Source organism: Symphodus melops (genome assembly GCF_947650265.1).
Source record: "Symphodus melops genome assembly, chromosome: 2".
Taxonomy (NCBI): domain Eukaryota; kingdom Metazoa; phylum Chordata; class Actinopteri; order Labriformes; family Labridae; genus Symphodus; species Symphodus melops.
Genome location: NC_136692.1, coordinates 31,583,837 through 31,604,727, shown reverse-complemented (window position 1 = coordinate 31,604,727; position 20,891 = coordinate 31,583,837). Strand labels below are relative to the sequence as shown.

The window sequence follows — 20,891 nt, the reverse complement described above, 5'->3', positions numbered from 1 at the left end:
AAGAAAAGAAGAACGAAATATGCCATCTGATGAGGCCTGGGGCCAAAATCTTCTGATTCTTCGATTTGAAGTCAAGGGCCACAAAAAATCCACTCAAGGGCCACAAATGGCCCCCGGGCCGCACTTTGGACACCCCTGCTCTAAACTCTCACTGCAGGCTTTAATATTCTGTCCAAACGAGATATGGAAAAAATACAAAATCACTAATCCCTGGATGAAATGCACCCAAAAGGTTTTAAGTATAATTAGAAAAAAGATCAATACTCCTCGTACCACATCTCGAGCTATGAAAATTTGTGATATTATAGATTTTTTGCCAGGACAACTTGATTCAAGATTCCGAGACTGGGAGAAGAAGGGTTTAATTTTCATAAATGACTTATTGGATGGGGAAAATTTAAAATCATTCAGCCAGATTCAGGAGCAGTTTGGCTTGATTTCTAAAGATTTGTTCAGGTTTTTGCAGCTGAGGAGCTATCTGATGTCCCATAAAGAATGGCCCCTTCTTAAAACTCAACCTTCAGATTTGGAAACGCTTTTTATAAAATTTGATAAAGAAAGAAAACGAGACAAAACCCTGTCACTTTTGTATAAGTGTTTACAATCTAACTGTTCGCGGGGTGCTCTTGAGGTAAAAGAGAACTGGGAATTAGAAATGAATACTGTGATTGAAGACCATGAGTGGGAGCAATTGTGTGAAATTGGTCACAAATTGACGAGCAGCCCGACATGGAAAGAATTTAATTGGAAAGTAAACATTAGATATTTTAAAACACCCTTTATTATTTCTAAATTTGACAAATCCAAAAACGAATTTGTGTTGGAGACAATGTGGTCAAATTGGAGACCACACGCATATTTTCTGGGACTGCCCAAAACTCAAAACATTTTGGGAAGGAATCAGGGGGGAACTTTCTGATATACTACATATTTACATTGAGTGGAAGCCGCTTGTCTTTGTCTTTGGAGTGCTCCCATGCAATTTGTTAAGTAAAGAAAATTTTTTATCTCTTTAAAGTTCTTGTACTGGTGGCTAAAAAAATTATAACTGTATCCTGGTACAAACCTCTACCTCCCACAGTATGTCACTGGAAGGAAAGAATAGTGAAGGTGTATACAATGGAAAAAATAACGGCAAAGCTAAATCTTACTATTGATTTGTTCGAAAAGAGGTGGAGCCCACTAATATCTTATTGAACCTGACATTGTAGTGTATTCTGAACCTTTAATTGTGTATTATCAAGGTGTCTGTTTGCCGAGATGTTCATGGTTTGTTTTTGTTTGTCTCTGTTCTGTTTATCTAACACAAACAGTATGTACAGAAGGTGAAGCTTGATTTGTGAATAAAGACTCTTGTTCAAAAAAAAAAGAAAATGAATGGCAAAAATTCAAATCCTCGAGTGTAACTGCCAAAAAGTTCAGTTTTGGAAACAAATTTGTAAATCGCCATCCTGAGGCCATTGTTGCTCGCACATACAAACAAAATATATCAAAAGAAAGCTCTGAGTGTCCTCTCACTCATAAAGCAAAACATAAAACAATAAAATGTTTCAGTCTCCCAGGGGAGACATTTGTTTGACAGTCACACACCACATACACACACATTGGGCTCTCACTCTCACTGACCTCCAGAATTTCACAGTTTTTACTCATGTTTTAAAATTGCCACTGTGGTCCCAGTCTGAATGCTAGATAAAAATAAAATACATCGAAACACCTTTCAGGCAACCACCCTAATAAGAATATTTACAATAGTAGTAATGTGGTTTGCCTTTCAGGCAACCACCCTAATAATGTTAAGATTGGACCTTGCTCTCTGTTGCTCAGGTGTGCTGCTGATGTCATCTTGGCTGTGTTGGACTATAAGAAGAATGTTGAAATGTAAGTTTATAATAGATTATGAAAAACCTCTGTCAGTATGTGACACTCCTATTTGCTGCCTACACACTGATAGTGAAATGAGATGGCCTTCGATAAGGTGGAAGTGATAAAAACAGCAGCAAGCCTCCCACACATTTAAATTATGCAGACTGTATCTAGATGATTTCAGAGGGACTGCTCAGGATATTACGCTGAACACACTGCACCCACCTATTAAATCATCTGTTGTTGAAAAGCTACTGGTCTGTCTGCTGTTTAGTATTTTCTTATCAACCTAGAAAGCTCTGTTACATAAACGTCATCACCCTCTTCTTCTGGCTTTAGATGAATTCTGTATTCTCACATCAGCTCATTGGTTTAATAATCATCAGTGTTATCGATCAACAGCACAGGACATTGATGGAGTGAATGTTTTGCAGGGGTACACTTGCTACTTCCATGCAAGGGATGTGTCTGAAACAGCATGAACAGTTAATAGCATCAAGCAGGATCCCACATCAGGAAGTTGATTCTCTGCTGTTCTGCTTCAAAAACCCCAACCCCCCCATACACATGAGCGTGGTTCACAACAGTCAGGTGAGAAACACCTATCTCATTTAATGATATTCTTTAGAAAGCGAAAGCTCCAAATGACCTTGACATTAAAACGGTGATGAAGCATGTAAAAAAAGTGTAGTGTTCGACTGATTCTCATAAGGAGAAGGGTCACATCCTGACTTTGTGATGCAGTTTGTGTGTGTGGTTTCAGTTCTTCACGATGGATGTGTACCACAGTGACGGGACTCAGCTGAGTGGGGACGAGCTCTGTGTTCAGCTGGAGAGAATTTATAACTCGTCATTGCAGCCGGACCAGGAACCTGTCGGCATCATGACCACTCAACGGCGAGACATCTGGGGAAGAGTTTATGTGGACCTCATGAAAGGTGACGAAATATAGTTTGCTTACAATTATCAAACCATTTAAACCAGTGGTGGCCAACCACCACTGGTTTAAATGTTCTTTGTGAACTTTGAACTGTGTTCACAAAGCACAGGTCCGTCTCTGGAGCGTGCCACTGTGCACTGCTCCGTTTCAAATACGCTGAGTATACTTTCAACGGAGTATGCAGCAGGCAAGCGTCAAGCTAGACAGAAAATGACAACCCCTACAGGAAGTCAGACAAGGAAAAGCACAGAACTTCCTGTCAATTTCAAAATAAAGCATGACAGACGGAACCGCTGTGATTATCACACATTTTGTTTGTGTGGAGTGGACGCTTTTTTAAATTGTTGTGTTTTTGTTGGTGGACTTGATTGAACTGAGTTTGTCTGTGCGACACAGTACACACAACATTCATTGTTTACTTTGACTGCAGAACGGTCTTCATTAGTTTTAAGTCCATTTTTGGTCAGTATCATGTTGGCGTGTGTGACATTCACAGTAAATGTGGCTGAGCAGAACTATGTGTCTGTCTGTGCATGACGGTGGGAGTGTGTGTGTGTGTGTGTGTGTGTGTGTGTGTGCGTGTCTGTCTGTCCTTCTATCCGCATGAGGGAGTGTTGCTGTGTGTGAGTGTGTGTGTGTGTGTGTGTGTTTGAGTGTAAAGGCTATTGTTAATGTTTAGATTTGAAGTCAGTGTGTGTGAGAGATAAATAGAGATGAACGTGGAGGAGGACAAGAGTGTGGGAAGGACAGAGAAAGGCAGCGAGCAAAAGAAAGGGGAAGAGACACTGAGGGATGTTCGTGTGCCTATATGTATAATGTGGCTCTTCAAAGTGACACAATTTTATAGGCTGGATTAGTGATAACATATTTTTGTAGGCCAACTCGGTAACTACGCCAGTGGTTCCTACGAAAATTCGCCTATGGGATTTTTTCCATTGGATTTTGGATCATTGCAGAAAATAAGCTCTGTGTCAAACACATTTCTGATGCGTAGATAGATGAAAACCATTTATATAAAGTTTGAAGAGTTAATGCAGCTGAGAGAAGTAAAAAGCTAAGGTCATGCTACAAGCTACCTACATCGCAGTCATTAGATTTTGACGTCACAACCGTCATGCTTCTTCGACCTAATCAGTAGTTTTGACGAGCTCGAGAAACTGTAGCTTAATAAGTTATTTATTAAACTAATATTTACAAGAGCACTGAAAAAGTGGACCAGTGGATAACATGTTCCTCTTACACTTTCAGAGTTATTACATCCCTCCCCTTCTTAAGCAGGTTATACACATTTATTATAGTCTAGCTATACTAACACATCAGTTTCTTTTCTTGTTTTGTTATTAAGCCAACCTTATTAATGAGTCTCTTTCTCTGAGTTCAACTGGAAATCTTTAAGATAACTGGGCAACTTAATTCACCTTTTTCCCAGCCTCTATACTGGAGTTTTGTTTGCCCCAGCTCTTCGTTTTGCCTCTGAACTTCCTACAGCTTCTGTAGCTGCTGGCTCTTCAAACTGGTCACCACTGAGCACAACCTCCTCAGCATCCAGCCATGCTTCATCTTTTGTGTTGGGCTGAGTTGAAGCACTCTGTTGTTGTTCATTTCCTCTTTCTGGTCTCTGGTGGTGAGCATAAATCTGATCCACATGTCTGATCGCGGTTCTCCCGTCCTGTCACTGACTCAATAATTCCTGGATTCCATTTGGGTCCAAGACTGAAGTTCTGGGTCAGCACTGAATCTCCCATTTTAAACCAGCTTCCTTTTGCCTTTTTGTCATGATCTTGTATTTGTCTTTCTTGTTTTTTTCTGCACTCTATTGTTCAGGTCTGGGTGGATTGAGTCCAAAGTGCAATGTAGTTTCCTCCCGAGGAGCAGCTCTGCTGGCGATAGGCCTGTTGTGGTGTAAGGTGTCCCTCTGTAGCTAAATAACACTCTGGCTACTTTAGCTGTCGGTGCCCCTTCTGGACATTTTTTCATAAATTCTTTTAAATGTTTGTACCCCTCTCTCTGCTAGCCCGTTACTGGAGGCATGGTAGGGTGCAGAGGTCACATGACGGATACCATTTTTCTCAAGAAGACATTGAACTCTGTGCTGATTACACAAGTGCCATTATCAGACACTAACAACAGTCCCAGATATGTCTTCAACTCTGTCACATTTGAAGGTGCGGGTGCCTCTTCAATCGCTTTCACCTTCTCATGCACTGGGTGCAGTCCTGTTGCATCCACTTTGTGACCCAAAAACATCAATTCCTCTCTCATGAACACACACTTTGTCCTCTTGAGTCTTAGATCGGCCTCCTGTAGCCGTTTCAACACCAGGGTCAGAGTCTGCAGGTGCTCTTTGTCATCTTTTCCTGTCAGCAGGATGTCATCCAGGAATACGGCCACATGAGGGATGCCCTGTAATAGTCCCTCCATGGTCCGTTGGAAAATAGCTGGAAATGATGAAACTCCAAAAGGCAGCACTCTATATGTGAACAAGTCTTTATGGGTATTTATAGTTACATACTTTGTTGCTTCTTCCTCCAATGGAATCTGGTGGTAGGCGTGACTCAGATCTAACTTTGTAAATTTCTGTCCACCTGCAAGGATGGCAAACAGGTCTTTAATTCTGGGAATTGGGTACTGTTCCAGTTTTGAGATCTGGTTCACGGTCAGTTTGTAGTCTCCACATAACCTTGCTGTGTTATCTGGCTTCAACACAGGGACCACCGGTGCTGACCACTCCGCATGTTTTACTGCTTCAATTATCTCCTGGGCAAGGAGACGGTTGAGTTCAGCCTCAACTCTTCCTCTCATTGCGTACAGAACGGGTCTGGCTTTGAAAAACCTGGGGGCTACTTCCCTGTCCACATATATTTTTGTTGGAGGGCCTCTGAATCTCCATAGTTTGTCTTTGAAAACCTCCTCAAACTCCCCCAGTACCTCAAGGTCTCTACCTTAATCTGGTGAAACTGTTGCTCTGGCCTCAACTGCGCCTTCTCTGGAGTCTCTGTCTGAACATGGTGGAGCTGATGTTTTGGTCTCCACTGTAAACCTAGCCTCCTTATCCAGTACCTGCCTACCAGACTAGGGCCTGAACCTGCCACCACTACCAATGGTAAGTTTTTGACTATCTGTTTATGGTGTACTTTAACCACTGCTGCTCCCAAAACATCTACTTTATGTCCTGTATATGTTTTTAGCCTTACTCTACAAGAGCGTAACTCTGGCACCTCCTTCCCCCATAAGGTTTTGTACACTCCGTAGTTCACTACAGTAACCCCGCAACCAGAGTCCATCTCAAATTGCTGTTTATCCCCATTAACAGTCAATGTCTGTACAAATGGCTCCTCAGCTGGTATGTCTATTTCCTCTAGTCTGTACAGTGTGAACATGTCTTCATCTTTGTCTATGTCATCTCTTTCACCCTCCCCCTGGCTGACATAGTGTGTTCCCTGAGTTTTTTCTTGTCTCCCTGTTGATACTCCACCCCCTATTACCTGGGAAGTGCTAGCTGAGCCCTTTGACCTTCACACTCTTTTAATGTGGCCCGTTTTACCACACTTATGACAGATTTCTTTAATAAACAACAGTCCCCCGCCCTGTGCTGCTCACCTCCACATCTGTAACAAGCGTTATATTGGTGCTGCTGCGTAGCAGGAAACTGCTTTGTAGAAATGTTGTGCACTGCTTGAGGCGCCCTCATGTGTGGCAGTGTAGACTCTGGCGACTGCAAATCCTTCACATCCTTAATGGCTGTCTCAATGGCTTGTGCCAACTTCAGTGCATTATCCAAGGTCAAATCTGGCTCTGACAACAGTCGGCGCTGGATGCGGTCATCTCCGATCCCACAAACTAGCCTGTTGTGCAGCATTTCCCACAACTTTTCCCCATAGTTGTAATCCAACGCTAATTTCCTTAGCACTGCGATGGTTTGAATAATATAAATGTCCCTAAAACTGAATCTATCAACAGACTGAATAATATTAACGCAGCATATCACAACCGTGGTTCTAATCTAACAGACAACACTGAGACTCTGTGCAGGCTGAAAGATAGACAATTTAATGTTCAGTGTGGAGCCATTATATACTGTTCAACAGATGTCATAAATTCCTTCCCACTTTGGATATTTCTATACATGGTCTAGAGAATCACATCACCTTTACTCTTTCAATGTCAAACCTCTATTTGAAGAACAATTCCTCATTCCACTGTCAACTGAGGCCATACATTTATACTTTTAGAAAACCTCTAATGACATTCTTCTCTTCAAATATGGTCATAGCTTCTCCGAATAGATCGTAGTCTGCTAACAGCAAGTCACCTCTACAAAGTGTAACCAAACCGAACGTATTCACAGAAATTCTTACTATCAGTTCCCCCTTTTTTTTATATAACATGTTTTTCTTTAGGGGAACCAAGTCTTGGTTTTCCTAAAAAGGTGCTCACCATCACCCTCTACAAGAGTATGGTCCATATCTTATACCTATAAGAAATCACAATTAATTTGACTCAAATAACATAAAAATGTTAGAATAGTGGTTGAAAATTACAGGTACAACCCATAGACCATAAACTCGCTTACAGGAGACCAAAACCTTATCTCTTTACTTTAAAGATGTCTTAATGCAAAGAAAGAAATTAGGATTAAAAGAACTCCTGAGTACTATTTGACTAAACAGAACCGGTGGGAAAACCCTATATTTTATTTAATTGTTTATTTTTAGGGAGAAACCCAATCCGTGTTCTGCTATCTCTTTTTTTTTTATGGTGAGTACACAGTACTTCTAAGACAGAAAATGAATAAGCAAGAATAAAATAAAATAAAAACATAACACAAAATGAAACCAAAATCTAATACTTATTCATATCACATCCTTCTCTTTTTTTATATTTTTTTATTTTTTTATGTCTTCATCATATCATTCAAAAACAAAAACGTAACTGAAAACATAAATGACTAAATCCGGCTTTGTCATGGAAGACACGGCCCCAAATCCAAAATAATGAACAAAAAACCCATGTAAACTAGAATTCAAAAACAATCTCACCTATCACGCAAAAAGAAAATGATACTAACCTCCCTGTCTATTCATAAACAGGAGAAAAGTTGTTTCACCTACAACAGGAAATACAGCACGTGTATAACCATGGCAAAGGGACGTAGAATCCCTTCCACTGTCTGGGTCCCTCAATCAATTCATGTCAATGATATAAGGGTGTAAGGTGCAGGGCATCATCGTCACACAATCAGTCCACATTATTGATATAGGAAATGGAACCAGAATCTGAAGAAGAGGTTGATTCCGGACTGCATGATTCATGACCCCCTGGCACAACCCCTGGAGGACAGTAGAAGGCCACGTTCCTAACAGGATGTTGAAACATAGTCAAATTAGTTTGGGCGGCAGTAGCTCAGTCTGTAGGGACTTGGGTTGGGAACCGGAGGGTCGCCGGTTCAAGTCCCGGCACGGACCAAGTCCGGAAACTGGTCTGGTAACTGGAGAGGTGCCAGTCCATTTCCTGAGCACTGCCGAGGTGCCCCTGAGCAAGGCACCGAACCCCAAACCTGCTCTGGAGCGCTCGCTGTGGGCAGCCCCCTCACTCTGAGACCTCTCCATTAATGCATGTCACTAGAACCCTGTTTGTGCATGAGTGTGTATCTCGGCCTATGTGTGTGTTAGACAGAGTGTAAAAAACTGAATTTCCCCTCGTGGGATTAATAAAGTGTAAATTATTATTATTATTATTATTATTATTATTAAATTAGTAACTGAGTTGACAGATTTGAGAATCAATACACGAAAAATAGGAAAACAACAACACATAATGATGGAAGCTATTATCATTATGATAAAGAGGGGAACCGCAATGCTCAGAATCCAAGCAGTAAATGGGCTTTTCCTAAAGAGATCAAAGAAATTCTCTAGAGGTTTCAAGCTGTCATAACCTCCACCCAACTGCACATCCCGATTCACTTTAGTAATACCTTCCTGAATCCGTCGAATATTGTTAATGGCGTTCGTCAAATTGCCAAGACCCTCAGATTCGGAAGGAAGATAGGTGCAACACCCTTCACCAACAATAGCACATACACCACCTTGTGCTGCAGTTATGGCGTCTAGTGCTTTTCGATTGTCAATCACAAATTGGTGAATAAGAGCGACTTCGCTCCCCAACGCTTGAAGGCCCTTAACTGTTTCATTGACGACCAATGCTATATCGTGTCGCGTAAGTGCAATGAGATAATGGTTTGAATATTGAAGTTCAGTGTTCCAAAAAATAGTTTTGAAAACCAATTGCGAATGTGTGAAGATCTGGAAGTCAGGGTCCAAGTCATAATATCGCTTTGCTAAATCTACCGGATCCGTATTTTTTAGATGTACATACCCTGGTACAGCAGTCAGATCTCGTCGCAATCTATGGTTATGCTTGTGAGAAGGTAAATATTCTACAGGTTCTACCAAGTATATCAAATCATTTAACACACATAAACCACATCGTCCTCTAAAGTTCGGAGGGAAGCTAGTCCATGTATTCTGTCCGCAACACCAATAAAAGCCAGGCACAAGTGAAGTGCCTAGAGAAGAAAGTTGAATGTAGTCTCCAACATGATTGACCACAGAATGACATTGTTCATCATGTAGGAAACCCATAGATCGTTGTTCGTGTTGATCAAATGTCTGTCCAAAGATACAGACATCAAAAACAGCAGAGGAATTTATTGTTGCTGACAATCTGGTGGATTCAGTTGATAAGTCTATGGGAACACGTACAATATGTTTTTTGTAAAAGTACGGGCAGCCCATCAAAGACGGATAGTCTTCTGGCACATGCAAAATTGTAGCATGCATTTCAGAAGCATTAGTCATGTCATTATGATTCACTGAAAGTTTAGAATAAATTACATATTGAGTCAACTTGTGAAAGATACCACCAACTTTATGCACTAAGTCATTTGTCTTGCCTATGTGAAAATCATCCGGACGTATTATAGGCCTGACCGATAAAGGCCACTGTGACCTTAGGCCAACATTAGGATGTGTCTGAATCACATACTGATAAGCTAATATACACAGAGATGGAAGACCTTCCTGACCTGTAAGAGGTGTTGCTACTGTAGGAAACAATTCTTGTGTCGATTGTGGTATAAGTGAACACGCGTAGCAAGATTTCTGAGTCAGCTTTCGAACCTTACTTTCCATGGATTGATACCATAAATTGGATGTGAAAGGATGATTTTTAGTCAAAGTCATGGCAAGATTTTGATACACACGATCAGCATTAGTTTCCTTGACCGTCAATTGATGTTTAACATTGGCAGGTTGTGGAGTCGGCCAAACTGAAGGTAATAAGGTTGGCTGTTCTATAGTCCATGGATTGAATTTAGTATTATCCGGAATCCAATACGGTGCACAACTTCCCTGCCAATGTGCAGGAATATATGTATACAATTTCTCCCCACAAAGCCAAATGACACGGCCAATTGCTGGAAGGGGCCACAAGCTATACACATAAAGATTGACAGCACAATCTCGCATGAAGCCCATGTGATGTTGAGGTTTAAATGCGATGGGTTTCACACACACCAAAGGAGGTATTATTTGTGTAGCTTTAATCACGACCGGTTGAAAATCTGAATAGGCTTTTTTATCATATTGGACAAAAAAGTTTGGAGTAAGTTTTGCCCAGAAATCATTGCAATATTGGGTCGTTGCTATAGCTTGTTGTTATAGCTTTGTAATTAACATGATTTATTCCATGTATATAGGCAATGAGAGTGTCATAAGCCATTTTCAGTAAAACAATTCGTTGACATAAATCTTTCCACAAGCCATCACCATCCTTATAACATCCTTTGTCTTTTCAAGATTGTACTTCAGACCCTCTAGCCTGAGTTTGAAACATTATCAAGTCTGTGACAGTAAAAGGTGGATCAGAAATTGTTGTAACAGTCATTTCAGTATTCAAGCAAGGCGGGAGAGAAGCATTCATTGCAGCATCCTTAGCGTGATGATCAGCTAAATTATTACCTCTGGCTATATCAGAATCACCTTTGGAATGCCCAGCACATTTGACAATAGCAATGTGTTCTGGCAGCATTATGGCTGACAATAAATTCTTAATTAAGTTGCAATTCAAAATGGGTTTACCCGCATTAGTTATGAAGCCTCTGTTGGCCCATATTTAGCTAAAGTCATGAGCTGCTGAAAATGCATATTTAGAGTCAGTATAAATTGTAACTGATTTGCCTTCAGCTAATATACATGCTCTAGTTAACGCGATTAATTCCGCTGCTTGTGCAGATAGTGATGGCAATCGATATGCTTCTACACAATGGTCATGGTTATCAACGATAGCATATCCTGAAAGAATAGTGGTGTCATTTGGACACATTGAGGAACCATCACAATAAAAAACAAAGTCATTTTGTTGTAATGGTGTTTGTTGTAGATCTGCTCGAATACTTGATGTAGAATTGATTAAGTCCATACAGTCGTGCACATAATCATCGTCCTCAGGCTGAACAGCATGTAACAATGATTTTAAATGAAGAGCTGGAGTCGTACACGTTGTAGTGGACAAAGTCAAATTCTGGGTACCCGTCAAAATATGTTCGTAATTACTACGTCTTTGACTCGTCATGTGTTGCGTGGTGATGTTGCGCAGAATAATATCTACTGTATGAGATGTGTGTAAAGTCATTGGATGACCCAGAACTATGGTTTGTGCTTTCTCAACCATTATGGCAGCGGCTGCAACGGCTCTTAAACATGGGACCATGCCTTGTATTATTACTGGCAAAGATTTGGAGTAATATGCTACTGGTCTCATGCCACCACCGTGCGACTGCGCCAATACTGCTGAAACAACTTGACCATCCTCTGTAACATACAAATGAAATGACAAGTTATAGTCTGGAAGTCCGAGTGCCGGTGCACTACAAAGAAGAAATTTTATATGCCGAAAGGCATGTTTCATGTCGTCAGACCACTGTACTTTTTCAGGGGCGTCCTTTATTGTAGCTTTCCGCAAAATAGAATCATATATAGCGTACTCAGCAAGCCATGCTCGACAATAATTGACTAATCCCAAAAATGACAACATTTCTGATTTTGTCTGTGGTTTTGTAATGTCCATGATTGTTTTAACCCTATCAGGAGATAAATATCGACATCCATCCTTCAAAACATAACCCAAATAATTGACCATTGGTTGACAAAACTGAAGTTTAGCAAGCGATGCTCGATGACCCCCTAAGGCAAGGTGAGTCAAAAGTGCCAAAGAGTCTTGTATGCAATCTGATTCAGTAGGAGACGCAATCATGATATCGTCACAATAACACAATAATGAAGATGGACCGGGTAAAATCAACTGAGACAAATGTGCATTTACTGCAGCTGAATAAACAGAAACTGAGTCGATAAAACCCATGGGTAATCTCAGCCATACATACTGTTCACCCTTGTAAGTAAATGCAAATAAATCCTGTGTATTCTCATGTACAGGAATCGAAAAGTATGCAGAACAAAGGTCCACAACCGTGTACCATTTTGAGTCTGCTGGAAGCGCAGCCAAAATAGCATTCGTATCAGGAACAACAGGACAGCTTCATTCATTTTCCTCAAATCCTGTGTAAATCGATATTTATTAGTACCAGGTTTCAAAATTGGATTTATAGGCGTATTATTTTGTGAACGTCTCTTGACAATCACTCCCTGTTGTAGTAAGCTTGCGATAACTGGTCGGATGCCCTCTTCTTTTTCTTTTGACAAAGGATATTGCTTCACATAAACTGGATATTTTGAATAGTTAATGTGAGCTTCGTATGGCTGAACATTCAAAAGTCCGACATGATTAGCATGCAATGCCCATAACTCAGATGGAACAGAGGCCAATATTGAAGGAGGTTTTAGCAACATTTCTTTGTCAACAGTTTAAAATTGCGGCTTGATCGTATTAGATGGATTTTTTATGAAGAAATGTGTGGGGTTATCTCCATACGACCAAATAATATAATCTTTGTTTCGGTCTTCATTGTCTGGAAGTTCATTAAGATGTTGATAACATGAATTCAGCAAATAGACAAGGTCAGTGAAGTTATTTTGAATAGCACACATGAAGAATTCAACAACACCAAAATATTCCGCCACAACAACAAAAGACCATGTGGTGAAACATAAAAGCATTGTGGAACCACATCCGTGTGTGTAATCGATCTTTGAGTCAGAAAAAGGTTGATCAACAGGCTTCATTTTCAGGATTTGAGCTGCTACTGCTGCTTGACACGAGGCCAACTGTTTCAGTCCTTTCATAGTGAACAGCTCATTTATAAAATCAACATTTATCAAGACAGACGTCGCATGATATGAATCATGAACAACGTCAGAAAATAGTTGATATGCTCTGTGTGTTGGTATATGGATTTCAACACCATCATCTGAACATACAATGGTAGCATTGAGCTTGCTCAATAAATCACGACCTAATAAGGACATAGAAACAGTAGAGCTTACAATAAATGAGTGTTGGAGTTGTATGTCATCCAATTCCATCTGTAATGGTATAGACAATGGCTCAGTTTGTGGGACTCCTGTAATGCCGACAGACTGGACGGTTTTTGAAGTTATAGGACAAATCAAATCCTTTTTATTCAAACAAGATAGCGTCGCTCCGGTATCAACCAAAAAAGGAACCTTTTTACCTGAAACATACAAGCTTAATTGTGGTATCTCAGAAGGAGTGTTAGAAATCTGAAACTGTGGAACATTGATTATAATCTTAATATTATCATCGATGTCCCAAGACTGGTCGCGTCATTTTCGCCATATCATGTCACCCATCCTATTTGTTTGTCCCTCTCTAGTCAACTGTTGATTGGCACCTAAATCCGGTTGACCTGTCTGATAAGAATCATTTGCATCTTGTCGAGGCATTGTAATTGGTGGTGGAGTATAAAATCTTCCTGCAGGTTGATTGTCTCTTTGCCATTTCAAATGGCACTCTCTTGCCCAATGACCCTTCTGCAAACAGAATGAACAAACATCTGATGTATTCCTAAATCTTCCTCGTCTATTGAAACCTCTCCCTGTCTGAGAAATCTGATACTCTCCCGGCCTGTAGGGCGGCCTGGTCTGTGAGAAACTGTTATAGTCTCTATAAATACCTCTACCTCTCTGAGGGAAGTTCTGGTATGCCACTAAATGTGCGCCCGTTATAGGAGTCTGAAGATTTAGCATACCAGGATTAACTGAATTGAACAGTCCAATAGCATCCAATTCTCTGATTTTCTTCAAAAGATCATTTGGACTCAAAGAATACATTATCGGTGCAGATAATTTCAGAGTATATGCAGATTGATCACCAATACCGAGAGTGGAGGAGGGAAGGAGAGGACAGGTGAGGAGACACAGAGTGGAGGAGATGAGGAACAGACAGGTGAGGAGACACAGAGTGGAGGAGATAAGGAGCAGACAGGTGAGGAGACACAGAGTGGAGGAGATGAGGAACAGACAGGTGAGGAGACACAGAGTGGAGGAGATGAGGAACAGACAGGTGAGGAGACACAGAGTGGAGGAGATAAGGAACAGACAGGTGAGGAGACACAGAGTGGAGGAGATAAGGAGCAGACAGGTGAGGAGACACAGAGTGGAGGAGGGAAGGAGAGGACAGGTGAGGAGACACAGGGTGGAGGAGGGAAGGAGAGGACAGGTGAGGAGACACAGAGTGGAGGAGGGAAGGAGAGGACAGGTGAGGAGACACAGAGTGGAGGAGGGAAGGAGAGGACAGGTGAGGAGACACAGAGTGGAGGAGGGAAGGAGAGGACAGGTGAGGAGACACAGAGTGGAGGAGATGAGGAGCAGACAGGTGAGGAGACACAGAGTGGAGGAGATAAGGAACAGACAGGTGAGGAGACACAGAGTGGAGGAGATAAGGAGCAGACAGGTGAGGAGACACAGGGTGGAGGAGATAAGGAACAGACAGGTGAGGAGACACAGGGTGGAGGAGATAAGGAACAGACAGGTGAGGAGACACAGGGTGGAGGAGATAAGGAACAGACACTCACACACTCTCTTTCACAAACACACACACTCTCACACACACACCACTCTCTCTCTCTCACACATTCTCTCTCTCATACACCACTCTCTCTCTCTTTCACACACACACACACACACACTCACTCTTTTTCTTTCACACACACACTCTCTCACACACACTCTCTCTCTCACACTCTCTCTTTCTCACACACACACTCTCTCTCACACACACACTCTCTCTCACACACCTCTCTCTCTCTCTTTCACACATTCTCTCACACACCACTTTTTCACACACTCTCTCTTACACGCCTTTTTCTCTCTCACACACTACTCTCTCTCTCTTTCACACACACACACACACACACACACACACACTCTCTCTCACACACACACACACACCACTCGCTGTCTCTCTTTTACACACACACACACACACACACACACACAGTGTGAATGCAAATTACGGACATGCTGATCATAGCTAATGATTACTTGATTGGACAGGTCTTTCTAGTCTCCACTAGGTGGGGCTGTGCCCCACCTGCCCCTAATGACCAGTCGCCAGTGATCTTTATCACGAACAGGGATGCACAGAATTCTTCATTAACCAGGACAAGCAGGTAATTGCTGTCAGGGTAAGATAAACATTTCATTTAAATGAATAGGAACATAAATAAACATACCCTATTGTGTTGTACTGTGTATGTATTTATTTTCACAAGTTAAAATACCTATTAGTTTAGAACCTAAAGGCATATAATTATTTCTACCTTTAGCTATCTTAGAATTTAATATTTAGTCTCAATGAGGCAGGACTTTCAATCAGAGTAATGGCACATGTATTTTTTACTGACCTTGTGGTCCTTGATTGAATCCTCTAAGGCCTCTGATTACAGCTCCTCTTCGGGACTCAATGCTGTCGTCCTATAACTGAATAAATGTGAATGATTTTTTAAGCACAAATATCATATAGCTACAGCATCAACTCATTTGTAAGTACATCAGTCTTCCCCACAGCTCCTCCCTTCCTCCTGTACAGGCTCAACAGTTTAGCTGAGAATTGATCCAATAATAATAATAATTATTATTATTATATATTAATAATTTATTAATCCCACGAGGGGAAATTCAGTTTACACTCTGTCTAATGAACATGAACACACACATAGGCCAAGATACACACTCATGCACAAACAGGATCCTGGTGACATGCATTAATGGAGAGGTCTCAGAGTGAGGGGGCTGCCCACAGCCAGCGCTCCAGAGCAGGTTTGGGGTTCAGTTCCTTGCTCGGCAGTGCCCCTGAGCACTATCCAGCTACCAAACCAATTTCCGGAAGCTCCATTCTCTCTTTTTCAAGGGTTGCATCAGTTTCACCTTGAGCAACTCACACATTATAATATGTGAGTTCGATGACTTTCACCGATGAGAGTAGTCCCCCGCGGAAACAGCGAGCTATACGTCATCAAGGTTTAGTGACCACAGACCCTGGCACACCAGCCATTGAGCATCAAGGTGTGTGTGTGTGGACGTGTCCGTTTTGGCTTAAAATCGTGCCCACTAGCCAAATTTTATTACCCTGACTAATGTTATCATCAAACACAACGATAATCCTCTGATAAATTTTATTGTTTCGATGACTCTAATAAAATAAAGTCATGTAGTATCTAACGGACTCTGTACTTACCTTATTAACTTCTCCCAGCTCATCAGCGTCTTTGTTGCTTGGCAACACTGATGGACCGTTGGTGCTTGGGAACGATGATGGCTTATGGGTATTGTAGTATTTGGTCTTTTAAAATACCTCATGAAACTCAGTAAAGATAACAAGATCGTTTTTTGTTGCGTGGATAAACTTAAAAAAGATTGGCTAACGATACCTAAATTGTTTGTGTTCTGAAAAAAAAATCATAATGCCGTGTATATTGAACAAATACTTTAGGCTTCAATACTAGATATATATGTGTAAAGATACTAACTTGATTTTTTATTGTTGATTTCACAGATTCAATCAAGTTGAATTTACTTCTCCTCAGATTTATTTTCTGTGTAGAATACAAGTTGAGCTTGACAACTTTTAATTTCATTCTCCTATTTATAGTATTTTGTATTGTATTTACAGTTTCTTTATAGTGTGATTTCTGCCTGTACAGCACTTTGGTCAAACAAGGTTGTTTTAAATGTGCTATAGAAATAAACTTTAATTGATTGATTTATACTAACCTCTCCTTTTTCTGGGAGCTCCTGAGCTCTCTTCGTTTCCTCAGGACTGTTGATGAGGACGGCCTGCCCAAACAACCCCCCCCCCCCACCCCCACCCCATCCTATCCTATCCTACCCTTCTTTCTGCATCTTGCCCCATCTCCCCCATTTTCAAGCCCAGCTCAGTTTATCAGATGTCTGTTCATCATGATCCGGGTCTGCTGAAGATTTCTGCCTGTTAAAAGGAAGTTTGTTCTTCTATGACGGATTAAGCTGAGCTCTTTAATATATCCATCAGTAAGGTCCTTTACCTGCTTTATGTAAACATAACAATGAGCATGTTTACCTGCTTTATGTAAACATAACAATGAGCATGTTTACCTGCTTTATGTAAACAATGAACATGTTTACCTGCTTTATGTAAACATAACAATGAGCATGTTTACCTGCTTTATGTAAACAATGAACATGTTTACCTGCTTTATGTAAACAATGAGCATGTTTACCTGCTTTATGTAAACATAACAATGAGCATGTTTACCTGCTTTATGTAAACATAACAATGAGCATGTTTACCTGCTTTATGTAAACAATGAACATGTTTACCTGCTTTATGTAAACAATGAGCATGTTTACCTGCTTTATGTAAACATAACAATGAGCATGTTTACCTGCTTTATGTAAACAATGAGCATGTTTACCTGCTTTATGTAAACAATGAGCATGTTTACCTGCTTTATGTAAACAATGAGCATGTTTACCTGCTTTATGTAAACATAACAATGAGCATGTTTACCTGCTTTATGTAAACAATGAACATGTTTACCTGCTTTATGTAAACAATGAACATGTTTACCTGCTTTATGTAAACAATGAACATGTTTACCTGCTTTATGTAAACAATGAGCATGTTTACCTGCTTTATGTAAACAATGAACATGTTTACCTGCTTTATGTAAACAATGAGCATGTTTACCTGCTTTATGTAAACAATGAGCATGTTTACCTGCTTTATGTAAACAATGAACATGTTTACCTGCTTTATGTAAACAATGAGCATGTTTACCTGCTTTATGTAAACAATGAACATGTTTACCTGCTTTATGTAAACAATGAGCATGTTTACCTGCTTTATGTAAACATAACAATGAACATGTTTACCTGCTTTATGTAAACAATGAGCATGTTTACCTGCTTTATGTAAACAATGAACATGTTTACCTGCTTTATGTAAACAATGAGCATGTTTACCTGCTTTATGTAAACAATGAACATGTTTACCTGCTTTATGTAAACATAACAATGAGCATGTTTACCTGCTTTATGTAAACAATGAGCATGTTTACCTGCTTTATGTAAACAATGAACATGTTTACCTGCTTTATGTAAACAATGAGCATGTTTACCTGCTTTATGTAAACATAACAATGAACATGTTTACCTGCTTTATGTAAACAATGAGCATGTTTACCTGCTTTATGTAAACAATGAACATGTTTACCTGCTTTATGTAAACAATGAGCATGTTTACCTGCTTTATGTAAACAATGAACATGTTTACCTGCTTTATGTAAACAATGAACATGTTTACCTGCTTTATGTAAACATAACAATGAACATGTTTACCTGCTTTATGTAAACATAACAATGAACATGTTTACCTGCTTTATGTAAACAATGAGCATGTTTACCTGCTTTATGTAAACAATGAACATGTTTACCTGCTTTATGTAAACAATGAGCATGTTTACCTGCTTTATGTAAACATAACAATGAACATGTTTACCTGCTTTATGTAAACAATGAGCATGTTTACCTGCTTTATGTAAACAATGAACATGTTTACCTGCTTTATGTAAACAATGAGCATGTTTACCTGCTTTATGTAAACAATGAACATGTTTACCTGCTTTATGTAAACATAACAATGAGCATGTTTACCTGCTTTATGTAAACAATGAGCATGTTTACCTGCTTTATGTAAACAATGAACATGTTTACCTGCTTTATGTAAACAATGAACATGTTTACCTGCTTTATGTAAACAATGAGCATGTTTACCTGCTTTATGTAAACAATGAACATGTTTACCTGCTTTATGTAAACATAACAATGAACATGTTTACCTGCTTTATGTAAACAATGAACATGTTTACCTGCTTTATGTAAACATAACAATGAGCATGTTTACCTGCTTTATGTAAACAATGAGCATGTTTACCTGCTTTATGTAAACAATGAACATGTTTACCTGCTTTATGTAAACAATGAGCATGTTTACCTGCTTTATGTAAACAATGAACATGTTTACCTGCTTTATGTAAACAATGAACATGTTTACCTGCTTTATGTAAACAATGAGCATGTTTACCTGCTTTATGTAAACAATGAACATGTTTACCTGCTTTATGTAAACAATGAACATGTTTACCTGCTTTATGTAAACAATGAACATGTTTACCTGCTTTATGTAAACAATGAACATGTTTACCTGCTTTATGTAAACAATGAGCATGTTTACCTGCTTTATGTAAACATAACAATGAACATGTTTACCTGCTTTATGTAAACAATGAGCATGTTTACCTGCTTTATGTAAACAATGAACATGTTTACCTGCTTTATGTAAACATAACAATGAACATGTTTACCTGCTTTATGTAAACAATGAGCATGTTTACCTGCTTTATGTAAACAATGAACATGTTTACCTGCTTTATGTAAACAATGAACATGTTTACCTGCTTTATGTAAACAATGAACATGTTTACCTGCTTTATGTAAACATAACAATGAACATGTTTACCTGCTTTATGTAAACATAACAATGAACATGTTTACCTGCTTTATGTAAACAATGAACATGTTTACCTGCTTTATGTAAACAATGAACATGTTTACCTGCTTTATGTAAACATAACAATGAACATGTTTACCTGCTTTATGTAAACAATGAACATGTTTACCTGCTTTATGTAAACAATGAACATGTTTACCTGCTTTATGTAAACATAACAATGAGCATGTTTACCTGCTTTATGTAAACAATGAGCATGTTTACCTGCTTTATGTAAACATAACAATGAGCATGTTTACCTGCTTTATGTAAACAATGAGCATGTTTACCTGCTTTATGTAAACAAAACAATGAGCATGGTCTTGTTACCTGCTCTTTTGTTAATGTTAACAGACAAACAGTAAGGTCCTTTACCTGCTTTTGTAAAGTGTCTTGAGATAACGCCTGTTATGAATTGACGCTATACAAATAAAGATTGATTGATTAAATAAGACAACACAATTAGACACATAATATACAAGACATGACAGCATAACAAGATGCAACACGACAACAAAAGACTACACAACAAGACAACACGGTCTGACACAACAAGACCATATAATGTTATACTGTACCTGTTTGTTTTCATGTGTTTAGATGAAACCAACAAACAGTCCTTGTTCGCTATTCAGAGCAGCATCTGCAACATCTGTCTGGATGGACCGACGCCCCCTGCCGCGAACGACAGTCATTGCAGCAAAGAAATCAAGCAGATAATGCAAGGAGAAGGAAGCAGCTGGAACAGCGCCAACCGCTGGTTAGACAAGAATTTACAGGTCAGATACACGTATACATAAAACTTATTGCACCGGAGACAACCATAAACCTGTTTTATAGTCTACAGTCTGTTCCTGATATTCAGAGGAAAGATAGAAAGAAACCACAAGAACTTAATCAACTTCCACTCTGCATGTTAGACACTCAGTGAAGCACAGCATTAATGGTAAACATACTGAACAGATGATTCATCATATCCTCCAGCTGGAAAGAGAAACAGGTGAAATAAATCTCT

General features: G+C 39.7%; 1 protein-coding gene across 1 annotated transcript in view; it reads left to right on the top strand.

The window, feature by feature from the left end:
• Positions 1–1,860: 1,860 nt before the first annotated feature.
• LOC306820373 (carnitine O-acetyltransferase-like) overlaps positions 1,861–20,891 on the top strand; it is a gene marked incomplete at its 3' end in the record, with an annotated part of 40,345 nt that continues 21,314 nt past the window's right edge. The window contains exons 1-4 of the mRNA XM_079338193.1: positions 1,861–1,881; positions 2,301–2,457; positions 2,630–2,804; positions 20,477–20,655. Of these exons, the coding sequence (XP_079194319.1) occupies positions 1,880–1,881; positions 2,301–2,457; positions 2,630–2,804; positions 20,477–20,655 (513 nt within the window). The 5' untranslated portion in view covers positions 1,861–1,879. The remainder of the gene's footprint in view (positions 1,882–2,300; positions 2,458–2,629; positions 2,805–20,476; positions 20,656–20,891) is intronic.